The following is a 13,504-nucleotide window of genomic DNA, read 5'->3' as shown; positions in this document are numbered from 1 at the left end:
ATCGGCACTTATTCTCCACATAGACTGCAACGGATAACAATTGAGACTGGGTAAACTGCAGCGAAAAGAAATCTATAGCCTACAGTATTGGGGATGCTCCTCTGTATAGCGCACCGTTTTACTTTCATTTGGTACAGACAGCTACACGATTGACACGGCTTCCAAATTTCACTATACTTTTGTAAATGAGTGGGTTTTTGTACTTTATATTGCCCAAAGGCATGCCGGATATATCGCTAGCAGGATGTGGGCTTGCCCTACACTTACTGTATATATTGCGTTCCCCATTAGCTTAAGTCCTGGCCATTCCTTCAGGGCCTCCTGCATTAGCGCACTACTAAAAGAGATGCGGATCCCATTATATAGGGGGTCACCTATAGCGCTCTAACCACGCTACATCGCAGATGGCTTTTATTATCAACATGCACCAGAGTATGTTGTTTTTTAGATGCGTCCTAGCATCTCTATAAGAGGGTCTGTCTGTAACGCTTTCTTTGAATGCAATTCTCTCCTGTGTCCACAAGGCAGCATTGCATAGACGGACGCATATTTGTCCGCCTGTCGGACTTGTTATGCCAGAGAAGAGTTCACCAGAACACTATTGTAACTTTACAGTAAGCAAAGACGGTTGTAGAGTAACCTGCAAACGTAGAGTTAGAACACAGAGAATCTTTGTGGCAACGTTTTATCAAAATGGTGTAAGAGCCTTTATGAGGTTCAAATTAAGGCTCAAACTTTGAAATGTATAAAATATAAAAACAAGTCTACAAGTCTTGCATAGACTAATCCTGTAATCGCATGTTTTCCCCCATGCAGGACGTTCTGCAACTGAACTAACGTGATAGATGGGGATCACTGCGTAATAATCAACAAGAATCAGGTTGTCGGTGAGTAAATGTGACCACATAGTTGGGCACTGGGGTGGTGAACCAGGTTTGATTCCTAATAATTTGCCGATCCTTCCCCGACTCTCTCGGCCCACTCATTTCCTGTCCCTCTCTCGCTGTCCAGTCAATAATAAATATATATAATACAAATACAAGGGTGATAGTGAAAAAAATCCTGAGCCTGAACTTTTTCCCGTGCCCTAATGACGACGACAAGATACTGCATAGTGACGTAACGTAGGCCTATTTTGACACATTATTCAAACATTTAATAGCCTGTGTATGACCATTATTCAAGCCTGAGTAGAAGAAAACCCTGAACCTGTAACACTCTCTGAGATAAGAATAACCTATAATGGCTAATTATTATCAATGTTATTATTTTTGCAAACTCTGTCAAGCCTGAAATCAGGCATGGAGCCTGAATACTATCAGCCCTGCAAATAAAACTTGACCATCCCTTCACTAGCGAATGGTGGGCGAGGGTACATACCTTGCATGTTAAGGATCTTGTGCATGGCTTCCTGGCAGGCACGTCCATGACACCACAGTGGATGTCCGGGTTGAACTCGCGCTCTGCAGTGGACAAAGGAAGAGCACAACAAAAGCAGCAAGCGTGTCAGACACACCACGGCAGGTAGCAGCCACTCACCAAGGCAATAAGGCACACTCAATGACCCTTACTGCAACTGCGTGTGTGGTGTGTGTGTGTGTCTGTGTGTGCGTGTGTGTGTGTGTGTGTGGGTGTCACGCCGTACTCATCATATTGTGTGTGTCTGTGTGGGTTCATCATATCCCCTACTCATCACAGCAACAATAGGTACCACATGGTTGCACTTTTATTTCACATCAGAGCACAAGAATATCATACACCATTTCAGAACTGAAACTGTTGACTAAACGCTTTCCTCCAGTGGCAGTGCTCATCAGCGTACATCATTCAAATCTGTGTGTAAAAAAAAAACAGCTCACAACTCTGTGGTATTGAACACTCAGTGAGAGAAACCACATTCATCACTCTGTATGACACCCTACGACTGGTGTTAGCACAAGGCAACCCTGGCAAGCTATGTGTGAGCGAGGTTCAGTAACCAATAACCAGTATTGACTGTAGTCTACAGTCTCTGTGTTGCAGACTAAACGTACACACACACACACAGCCCCTCCCAGTGGCGGTTTTAGTAAATCTGAGGCCCTAGGCAAAAATTTTTTTTTGAGACCCCTGACCTAATAATCCATGATGTGTAAATGCAGGGAAATGAATACAGTAATGCGATGACGAGGCCCTGGGCAATTGGCCCACCTTGCTCAATGCAAAAACAGCCTATGCCCCCACGCTCTCTATCAGCATGTTAGTGGGAGATTTCTTTCCGTAATGGACGGGCCTTCACTGTCAGCAATTTGTGCTTTTTGTTATTTTTAAACAGCCTTCTGACCAAACAGCGTGAGGGGAAGACAACATCTTGCTACCGCTCAACACAAGCCATTCACACCCACGCAATGTACTGGGTTTGCAATTGGCTGCAGCTGGGATGCAAGTGTGACATTCTTTTGTTCAATAAAACCCTTCAACTGAAATAACACAGTCACTTTCAAAGAAAGCCAACGACTGTTATTCACAAAACCGGGAACACACTTTTCCTGAAGCACACCTGGACATCAGTCACTCAGAGTGAGCCCTTTTGCAATCAGAGCTATGAAAGGCACTAGGGAACTGGCACAGTGTGGCCCAGTTAACATGTTCAATTGAAATAAATTTTTCTTTCACCATTCAGCGAGTGCTTTCATAAATGTGTCAATGTGTTTTACAGTATTGTGAATCGCAGTGATTACAGTGGCAGTTCTGTTGCAGTTCTATTTAAGCTTCTTTTTAAGTAACCTTCAATCAACTTAAACAGACACCCCCATCTAATAGGCCTAATAATCCGCAGAGACACAGTCATTAGCATCCGATGGTAACAGTAGCGACAATAAGACATCAATGTACATAATGACCTGCCTTGATGACAAAATAAACTGCTGGCAGAAGAACATTAACCGTCTATCACTGGTGGTATGGCTGTGTGGCTGGTACCACGCACTGATGAAGGCTTGATAGTTGAAACACGTTTGCTTTTTGGACATGGTGGTAATATAAATAAAGAATGAGACGCAGTTTGTGAGTGCAGTTTTTTCTTCCTTAAGTTGATAAATTTTATCGCGCACCCAAAGACTTTCGTTTTTTCCAAGAAGTTGAGCGCGTCCTTTGCCAAAACTGGTTGTAACACCAAAACATCATCAACATACAGAATGATCGGTCTTGTTTACAAAGTGAACTACTGGCCTAATACTAATGACACGAATAAGCATCCAGGGTGGTGGGTATTGCTGTATGAAGGGTAGTAATACCAAGACATCATTGCAATTAGGGCTACACGATTATGGAAAAAATGATAAGATTATTTGGGTCAAAATCGTTATCACGATTTATTTATTTTTTTGCTGAAAAATTGAAGAATGAATTACTGTATATATGGGATGAGCAAAATATAATTAATGGCAATAATTATGTAAAAGGCAATAGCATGAAACTTATGTGGACATTTCTGGCCAGAAACACCAGTCAGTATGTTCCGGCTTCAAGGATTGCCACGATTAAATCCCGATTGAAATTCCAATTTCGATATCACGTTTTTATTACGATTTTCGAATAATTGTGCAGCCCTAATTGCAATACAGAATGTTCTGCCTTGATAACCTAACCCTAACCCTGAATATTAAAAACTAATAATGACGTCAATGTTCCAATGCATCCACAGTGTTCATCAATCATTGTAGCAATCATTGTAGTACATTCTGCATTAAAAGCAAATCCAGTTACTGGCCTAACAATAATGACACGACTATTCGAATGCATGAGTAGGAAGACCAATCCTCCACCGCCATGGCTGCAGAACGGCAGATGAAGAGAGAGAGAAAGAGAGAGAGAGAGAGCGAGCGAGAGAAAGAGAGAGAGAGAGAGAGAAAGAGAGAGCGAGAGCGAGAGGGGGGGGGCGGGGGGGGGGGGGGGGGGGGGGGGGGGGGGGGGGGGGGGGGTGGGGGGGGGGGGGGGGGGGGCGGGGCGGGGGGGGGGGGGGGGGGGGGGGGGGGGGGGGGGGGGGGGGGGGGGGGGGGGGGGTGGGGGGGGGGGGGGGGGGGGGGGGGGGGGGAGAGAGAGAGAGCGAGAGAGAGAGAGAGAGAGAGAGAGAGAGAGAGAGAGAGAGAGTGAGAGTGAGAGTGAGAGTGAGAGAGAGAGAGAGAACTCACCCTGCAGGGGTCTCTTGTACTGCGAGCGCTTGCTACTGGCACTGTTGTTGTCCTGCTTCTTGTCGGGCAGGGAGAGGTGGCCCTTCCCGTTGGGGACGTGGGCTGGCGCGAGCGTGGGGGGCTTTGGTATGGAGGGGCAGCTAAGGCCTGTCTTCATGGGGGAGCTCACAGTGGCGGAGGAAGAGGAGGAGGAGGAGGAGGAGGAGGAGGTGGGAGTGTGACCCAGCTTGCTGGGAGAGGACTCCACCTTGGCCTTCCAGGAGTCCACCTTCTCCACTTTGACAGCAGGGGTCAGGCTGAAACAAGAGACAGTTTGCATTAAGGTCAGTGACGTTTTAGTAGTGGCACACGTTAGGGTGGTGCAACCTCAGCTAATAGCACTACTGTATGGATTTTTTTTTTTTTTTAGTGGATTACGTATCTAAGAAGCATATTCATTGCAGAACTTTAATGACCAATTACTAATAAATGTATTACCTGCTGTTGTATCACCTGACGTCTATGTAATAGCTCAATAAAAAAAGTTGGGCTGAAAGGTGCACCGTGTCATATTTTATCAGTTTATTCCTAAAATTAATGCAGCCTATTCACAAATGTTAAATGTTTTTACCACAAATACAACCACCATGATATTGCAAGTATTCATTATGACTGGGAAAATTGCACTTTTCATATACTATGTAAAGGTGGATCTTCTCCATGTCCGCCATTTTGAATTTCCAGAAATAGACATTTTGGTTGCAAAACTTACTGTACTTTGGTCATAGTAGTAAATATTAGCTTAGTACTTAGTAAATATTCATGAAGATATAAAATTTGGCAATAGGCAGTACAGTTTCAATGGTCAGCATAGTTGTGATAGCTACTCCAGCCACAATCCTCCAGAGTTCACCTATAATGTTAAATTAACTCCTCCATGCAAAGCCCCCCAAGAAGTTGGCCTGCCTAGGCTGACAACAGGGAAACTTTGTTGGGTGACACTTTACTTGACGCCAGTGTCATATGCATGACATTACCATGTCATAATGTCATAGCACAGTAATGCGTGTGCCACAAACATTATGTCCATGTCAAACATTTTATGACTGTTGGCCTTAAGTGACATTCGGTTATGGCAAAGACAATCTCGGTTGAAATGTTTATGACATGGATATAATGTTTATGACTTATCTATGACTAGTGTCATGACACAGTTATGTCATGCATATGACACCTGTGTCAAGTAAAGTGTAACCCTTTGTTGTTTTCTTCAAAGAGGAGGAAGGGCACCGCGGCAAGTTGCCACAAGCAAAATAAAAGGAAGTGAGGTGTTTGCCCTGATGAAGACAATGGGTTGAAAACGCTTAGGCATGTAGCCAGTATTTAATAAAGGCTTTTTAACTTTAGTAAGGAGTGCCTCAAATAGTGTTATTTGTATCTTTTCATGGAAATTTGGACGCCTAAGTTCTTTTTGATGAGCACCCTTTTTTACTGACTGGATACAGGACCCAGTGAAGCATTCCCTTTTCGCTTTTTTGTGACGTGAGGTGTTTGTTTGAGTTTGACCCACTAGCTAGCTTGTTTTCAGGGGTGCAGCAGTACTCACATCTTGTCGTGGGGCACCTTGGGGATAAACCGCCCGTGGTTGGACAACTCTTTGGCTGATTTGTTGGTTTTGGAGGTGGAGGACGAGGAGGTGGAGGACGAGGAGGAGGTGCTGTTGGCCAGGGACGGCCGCCCGGACACGCTGCCGCCGCCGCCACCGCTGACGCCACTCCCCGCCCCGCTGCCCCGCCGCGGCACGGCAGACATGGCGTTGGCAGCAGAGGGCGCCAGCGAGGACGAGGGCTTGCTGGACGAGCTGTGTCTTCTCTCTGTGTGAGGGGATCACAAGAGAACATATACATTTAAATATGATAATAATGAATATGACTTAAAATATATACATTTAAAGATGATTAAGATGTTTAGTGTGCACAAGGGCTTGCTGGACGAGTCTTCTTTGCGTCTTACAAAGTCACACAAGAAAATGTACATCATCAGCATCATCATGAAGAAAGAAAGAAGGCCCACGCCTGGAAACTCCCATTGCCATTGCGACACAGCACTCCACACCACATTGCTGCACACAAATAAATTGCATTTATGTCTCACCCGTGCAAGGGGGTACAGAAGATATGATATATATATACATGAAGTGACATATAATTGAAAACGTTATCTTCTGGGCCGTACATAGACATAATACATTTTTAAGAGATGTTCAGTGAGTGTATAGAGTGCTTGCCCTGGCACATGTTTGGCAAGACGAAGGCCTGGGTTCAAAGCTGGGCCGGGCAACTGGCCTCCCTTTCACTACCGGTCACACCCAAATATGTGACGATAAACATGACAATAAAATGTAAAAGATTTTTAGCAGAATTTACAAGGACGATAATTGCTGATAGTTGGGTTTTCAGGGAGAAAATAAAAAGTCTGCGGCCCATTTACTATAATCCAAACACAGACGATAACTCTGTCCATCTCCTCCACTCAGTCAAGAGCCACACTCAGAGCAGGAGCTAGAGAACTTCAGACTAAACTTCAGATGACAACTGCGGATGAGTCACTCCTCTAGAACCACAGCTGCTTGCACAGACGGTGGAAACCATTTTCAAATCACAAATCAACGTTGAAGTCAGTCCACTCTTTCATTCATCCCACCCTAAAGATATTCAACTCAAGTGAACTGCTATACCACTTAAGTGGACAATCACACCCTCAAAATAATCTAGTGAGTGTGTGGAATGGCGGAAATTAAACAGATCATATGTAGATAGTCCAACGCGCTAGAGAGGTTATCTACTGTACATCACAGCATTGGAAGCATAAAAGCTGTTACAGCAGAATCATACATTACGAGAAAAAAAATCTCTAAAACGGCATCCTTTTGGAGATGAAAAAAAAAAAAAAATCAACCATCATTGCAACATCATAATCAAAGATTTTTTTTTTTAAAGAGCTGAAAATTGGAAGTTTGCAACATGTAAGGAATTCTCCCTCAGTTGCAAATTTTGAATTTCTGGACCCTTTAGTGGGGAAAGCCCTCAGATCGCACCTCATTATAGAGTCCAGGTTTACAGGCCGGGCCGGCGAGACTCCCACTACACTAGGCTACGCTCTGGAAACACTTCACATCTGAACACGCTGCTGAGGCATCAGCTCAGCTCAGCTCGCTGCTGATGTAATAGTCCTGGAACATTTAACACATTCCCTGCTGATCAGAGCACACGCAGCGCGTGTGTGTGTGTGTATGTGTGTGTGTGTGTGGCAGAGAGAAAGAAAGAGATAGAGTGTGTGTGTGTGAGAGAGAGAGGGGGGGGGTAACAACAGCATATTATTGGTGTTTACACTAGGGATGAATGAAGACAGAGTTAGATAGGTAGACGGAGGAAAGGGAAGAGAGAGCAAGAGACAGAGAGCGAAAGAGAGCACAAGAGAGGGAGGGAGAGGAGAGAGAGAGAGAGAGAGAGAGAGAGAGAAAGAGAGTGTGTGTGTGTCTGTAATGGGAGAGGCGAGTGCACACTGAGCATGTGAGGACAAACAGCAGCTCTACAGCAGTGGCACTCACACTCTCACTCTCACTGGCTGGCTGGCACATCAGCGGCACCACACACACACACACACACACACACACACACACACACACACACACACACACACACACACACACACACACACACACACACACACACACACACTGAATCAGCCCATGGCAAGAATCAGACCATTCTCTTCCACACGTGCATACACACACCTACTGTTAGACAGGTGTGTGTGTGTGTGTGTGTGTGTGTGTGTGTGTGTGTGTGTGTGTGTGTGTGTGTGTGTGTGTGTGTGTGTGTGTGTGTGTGTGTGTGTGTGTGTGTGTGTGTGTGTGTGTGTGTGTGTGTTTGTGACAGAGAGAAAGAAAGAGAGAGAGAGATTGTGTGTGTGAGAGAGAGAGAGGGGTAACAACACACACACACACACACACACACACACACACACACACAGTTTGCTGCTGCCTAACGCCATGCAGCTCTGGGCTGTCAGCCAGTGGTCTGTCTCAGCGGGCGTGTGCTTCAGAGTGGTGCCCCCCCCACCCCCCACAACCAAACCAGACCACCAACACCCCCGTTTATGCCCCGGTCCCTTCCATCCCACATGCCCCTGCCCAGCTGCCAGACCACCAACTCCTCCCTGCAACCCCTCAACCCACCCTACATCCACCACACCAACACCACCACCCCCTCCCACCCTAACTAATCACCAATCCACTAATACCCCCCCCCACCCAACAGTCCGATCCTCTGCAGAAAAGCCCTCCACCACCCTCACCCAGCAATCAGACCACCAGCACAACCCCTAGCCCCTGCCGCCACACCCAAACCCCCACCCCCAAAAACCAGTCCGCCCGCCTTTGCCCCTGCCACTTCCGTATGTCCCTGCCCAATCACTGTGCCCTCCTCCCTGCTGTGCTGTAGCCTCCATCACATGTCCTTTGTCTCCAGTAAAACCGTGCCTAGGTCAGTTAAAATGGACTGACAAATAAAATAAAATAAAAAAACTATATGAAAAAAAAAGCGACCAATGTCTTGTTTCTTGATCCGCGTTTAACCCTTTGAGGAGTAAGGACTTTTTCCCAGTTCTTCTAGAATTTAACTTGAACACTCTACTGCTCCCGTAGAAGTCTATGTTAAAAATCTCGCAAAGTCTTTATGACATCATAATGAGAACTCAAAATGTTGGCAAAATTCTAATCTACTCAAAGGTAACACCTGATGATGACCCCAATGAACTCCCAGCAGCCCCCGCCTCAGCAGCCATAACAACTACCCCGTGAGTCGTGACACTGACGCCACGCCTGCCCTGCCCTGCCCTGCCCTGCCCTGGCAGCATAACTCTCTCTCTCACTGCTCACTACTGGAAGTGATCGCCATGGCCAAGGACCCAACAGATGAGGAAAGCAGGAAACACTAGACGACATGAGAGTCGAGAGAGAGAGAGAGAGAGAGAGAGAGAGAGAGAGAGACAGAGAGAGACAGAGAGAGAGAGAGAGAGAGAGAGAGAAGGAGAGAGAATGAGAGAGACCGAGAGAGAGTGTATCATAGTGAATGAGTTTTGGCAGCACGCCACGTCAAGGAAGTTGAGCTTCCAAAACAAGTTGATGTCGCCAAAGCGGCGACAAGGCAACAAAAGAGGCCCCTGGCTAGGCCATGGCACCACCACAGGCCCCAACCGCCAACCTCCAATCACCCCACAACACCACAACAGCACAGGTTATGGCGGGCAGTAGGGCCGCTGACTGCTTGGGGCTGGGCCCGGGACAAAGTCCACTGAAAGGACCCCCCCACCCAACACATGGAATGTAATGAAAACACAATTCTGGGCCCCCCTTCTCTCCCTGGGCCCAGGACAACTGACCACCTTAGTTTGTACCCCCATTCCCGTCGGCTTCCCTGGAGGGTAGCAACCCGAGACGAGGTGAGTGCCGAACCCGACCGCTCCCCATCCAGGAGAGGAGAGGAGAGGAGAGGAGAGGAGGAGGGGGGAGAGGAGAGGAGAGGAGAGGAGAGGAGAGGAGGAGGGGGGAGAGGAGGACTGAGGAGAGGAGTAGTATCCCTGGAGTGAAGCAGGGAGGGGGGGGAGGGATTCCTTGAGCTGACATGTTTACACAGGATACTGTGTTACCGACGGGGATCGATGGCACACCCGGGGGCCAGTCGTGCCAAAATATCTACGCCAGCAAATGCGCCACACACACACACACACACACACACACACACACACACACACACGTGCAGTACAGGGTACACGGTTAAGTGCAGTACACACACACACACACACACACACACACACACACACACACACACACACACACACACACACACACACACACACACACACACACACACACACACACACACACACACACACACACACACACACACACACACACACACATATACACACACAAGCACATACACACACACACACACACACAAACGTGCAGTACAAGGTACACGGTGCAGTGCAGTGCAGTGCAGTACACACACAAACAGAGACACAGATGCACGTGTGCACACGCGTAGCCACGCAACAGTACACCGTACTAGCTGATGTTTTGGCACACATTGCAGACAGCAGCAGCAGCAGCAGCAGCAGCAGCAGAGGGCTCCTGTCAGCCAGACTGAAGAGAAGCAGGCTAAGGAGAGAGAGGGTGGGTGGCAGTGGAGTTCATTTCACGCAGTCCTGGCCAGTGAAGTACAGCACCACACACATACAGAGAACGCACGCACGCACACGCACACACACTTCCAAAGCTCCACCCCACAAACAAGCCAGCGCAGTCAACGAAAAAGCCAGTGCAATTGTGGAAGCGTGTGTGTGTGTGTGTATACCATGCAGGAGAATGGGGGGTGGTGTGTTTGTGTGTGTGTGTGTGTGTGTGTGTGTGTGTGTGTGTGTGTGTGTGTGTGTGTGTGTGTGTGTGTGTGTGTGTGTCTGTGTGTGTGTGAAAAAGAAAAGTATGAACAAAAGAAAACCGGTTTACGAGGGATGGATGAACCCATTGACATAGTGGTGTACACAGTCGCTGCATGTGACTGACACAGAGAGAGACCGAATGTGAGTGTTGTGTGTATGTGTGTGTGCGTGCGTGAGAGAGAAAGCAGTTGGGAGTTGGTTAGTCTTCTTTGTTCATCTAGTCTTCATAAATTAGGAATCAAATGCATTGGGAGGCTGCAGTGCTGCTGGCTACATCTCCATGCTTCCATGCTGCTCTCCGATGTTCGCGAGTAGTACACTCTGAGTGCGTCTTAATATGCAACCTTGCCTCCTCCACTTGCGCTTGTCTCCTCGTCCCGCCTCCTGGCCCCTCCTCCGTGGAGAAAACGATAAAGTTTCCCAGCTGTCAGCCTAGCCACAACAACTTTTGAGGGACTGTTTTTCATTCACCATCCCAATTGCAAATGAGAAAAAGACTCTACAATTGAGCTTTTGCAAGATATTGAAATATAATGCTGTTGTCAGTGATGTCATCATGACGAGAAGCAAGTGGAGGAGGCAAGTGGAGGAGGCAAGTGGAGGAGGCAAGGTCGCATATTAAGACGCACTCCATACCTCCAGCACTGCTCCATAGTGTTGCACCGATACCGATACCAGTATCGGTGGATCGGCAAATAAAATGGTGGTATCGGTATCGGCGAGTACCAAGAAATAGGGCACCGCTACCATTTACAGGTGCTTGTATGACACTTAAACAGCCTTGAAATTAGTTATTTCATAGAGGTATTTAAAAAGTATAAAAAGTTTTGCTGGATTCACTTTGTATTAGTCTTTTTCCTGTTTCACAAAGGTAGGCAGCAGCCTGACAAAGCCATGCAATGATTTTACATCCAAGTAGTATGCACTACAGCCCTTCATATACATTTCAAATAGGGTGGTATCGGTATCGGTATGGTATCGGTATCAGCCGATACTGCACAGCCAGGTATCGGGTATCGGGGCCAAAAAATGGTATCGGTGCAACACTACTGCTCCACCACTGATGCCACTTCACCATCTCCCACCAGTGCCACACAAACAGACCTCCTCCAGTGAAGTGAAAGTCCCATTTTCGTCAAGTGACAAGTCTCACTTTTTTGGTGTCAGCGGTTCAAGAGCGCAACACTGCTTCTTTACGGTTTCACCACTCTATTTTTTTGGCGTGCTCTTCCTCTGAAACCTGAAGACTGTAGTACACAGAAAAGCTGCCCCTACTGACAGAGATACCTTCAAGGTGTGCAGGACTTCGCAATACATTGTTAAAGAAAGTCTCATTTTTGTCATTGCTACACACAGTGCAAGCGTCAAAATGGCCTTCATGACTGACCAGGAGCAATTGGGGGAAGCCCAACAGGCGCAGCCAGGGGAGCAGTGCGTGATGAGCCCCTTTTTGACTAGAGACGTTGGATCTCTGGGTGGGTGAACGTATGGCTTGGAGACGGTACCACCATGCTCAGGGTACCTCAGGGATGGAGGAGGATATTCCAAGGAGAGGGCAGCCTATACACTGCTCAAGCCCAGAGGTGTGGGAACCCCAAGCCCCTAAATGGAAAATAACAGCTTAAACTTTGCTACAATAGTGGCACATTTCTTTCAAATGTTCGCTCCTTTGACATTTTCGCTTGGACAATCGCCTCTGCTCAAGCCTGTGGCGTTCTCATAGCAACAGCAACTGGTGATGTCAAGGTCCCTGTGTGAATCTTGTGTGGGGACAGTACCATGTGGAGGGTCAGCTCAGTCATGGAGGATGGAGGAGGGAAGAGACGGCTGGTTATTTACAGCTCAAGCCTGCATCATCCTCATAGCAACTCGTGATGATGATGACCAAGTTGTCGGGTCTCCAGTTCAGTCTGCTGAGGGATTTCCGGGTTGAGTCAAGTGTGGACGGTAGCATGCAAAAGGTACCCGAGTAATGGAGGAGGATGGGTCAGAGCAGGGCTGGTTAATCATTGCCCAAACCTGCTCTGCATCATCTCCATAGCAAATGGTGATGATCCCAAGTTGTCGGGTCTCGAGTTGAGTCTTGTGTGGGGACGGTACCATTTTGAGCCTACCTTGGTCATGGAGGAGGGATGCACCGACAAACATTTTTTTCACTTTCCATCCTGAAAACGAATACAACTGTATGCACCTGGGTCATGGTCAGTATCGGAAATTTTGGGTGAATTACGATCCGATCTCTGAATTGTGTTGATCGGATCGGCCCCATTCCTTTTATTCCATTTCTGATTCGCTGTTGATGCCCGTGTCATCCTTATCGCAACAGAACTGGTGGTGATCATGAACCCCTTTCCAGGTAGAGGTGTGGGCGCATATGTGCCGACATGCTCAGGGTACCTCAGGCATGGTTACTCACTGCTCAAATCTGTGCCATAGCGGATGATGCCTTTCCAGTGAGAAATGTCAAGCTCAGTGCCGGATTAATGCACAGGCTTGATATGGCTACAGCGTAGGACAGGGCTATTCAAATGTCGGCCCTGGGGCCAGATGCAGCCCTTGAACTGCAAGGTTCTGGCCCCTCACAAGGTCAGGACAAAAGGAAAGCAATGTGTACCATCATGTATGTGCACTATCAGTGTCTGTGAGTAATTTGCGACCACTAACACTTCAAGTTAGGGATATTTCTCCTATGCACATGAGAGTGATATCTGAAATAGTCTCGTAATAGACCATCACAAGGTGAAATAGAAAAGCGAAAATCTGTTCTGTCTGGAAAGTTACAGTGTTTCACACCCTCACCTTGGACATCATGCTGCATGCGGTTACATATGGATTCCATGTCCGGC

The 13,504-nt window shown here is 47.3% G+C and overlaps 1 protein-coding gene across 3 annotated transcripts in view; it reads right to left on the bottom strand.

Annotated features, from left to right (window-relative positions):
• Positions 1–13,504, bottom strand: part of LOC134462070 (ataxin-7) — a 60,168-nt gene that overhangs the window by 13,506 nt on the left and 33,158 nt on the right. For all 3 annotated transcript variants that reach the window (XM_063214924.1, XM_063214926.1, XM_063214925.1), the window contains 3 exons: positions 5,758–6,025; positions 4,173–4,468; positions 1,381–1,463 (listed from right to left, as the gene is read on the bottom strand). In XM_063214924.1, the coding sequence (XP_063070994.1) occupies positions 1,381–1,463; positions 4,173–4,468; positions 5,758–6,025 (647 nt within the window). The remainder of the gene's footprint in view (positions 1–1,380; positions 1,464–4,172; positions 4,469–5,757; positions 6,026–13,504) is intronic.

Source organism: Engraulis encrasicolus, chromosome 14 (assembly GCF_034702125.1).
Source record: "Engraulis encrasicolus isolate BLACKSEA-1 chromosome 14, IST_EnEncr_1.0, whole genome shotgun sequence".
NCBI lineage: Eukaryota > Metazoa > Chordata > Actinopteri > Clupeiformes > Engraulidae > Engraulis > Engraulis encrasicolus.
Note: the sequence above shows the minus strand (reverse complement) of the source record. Positions and strands in the feature narration are given on the sequence as shown.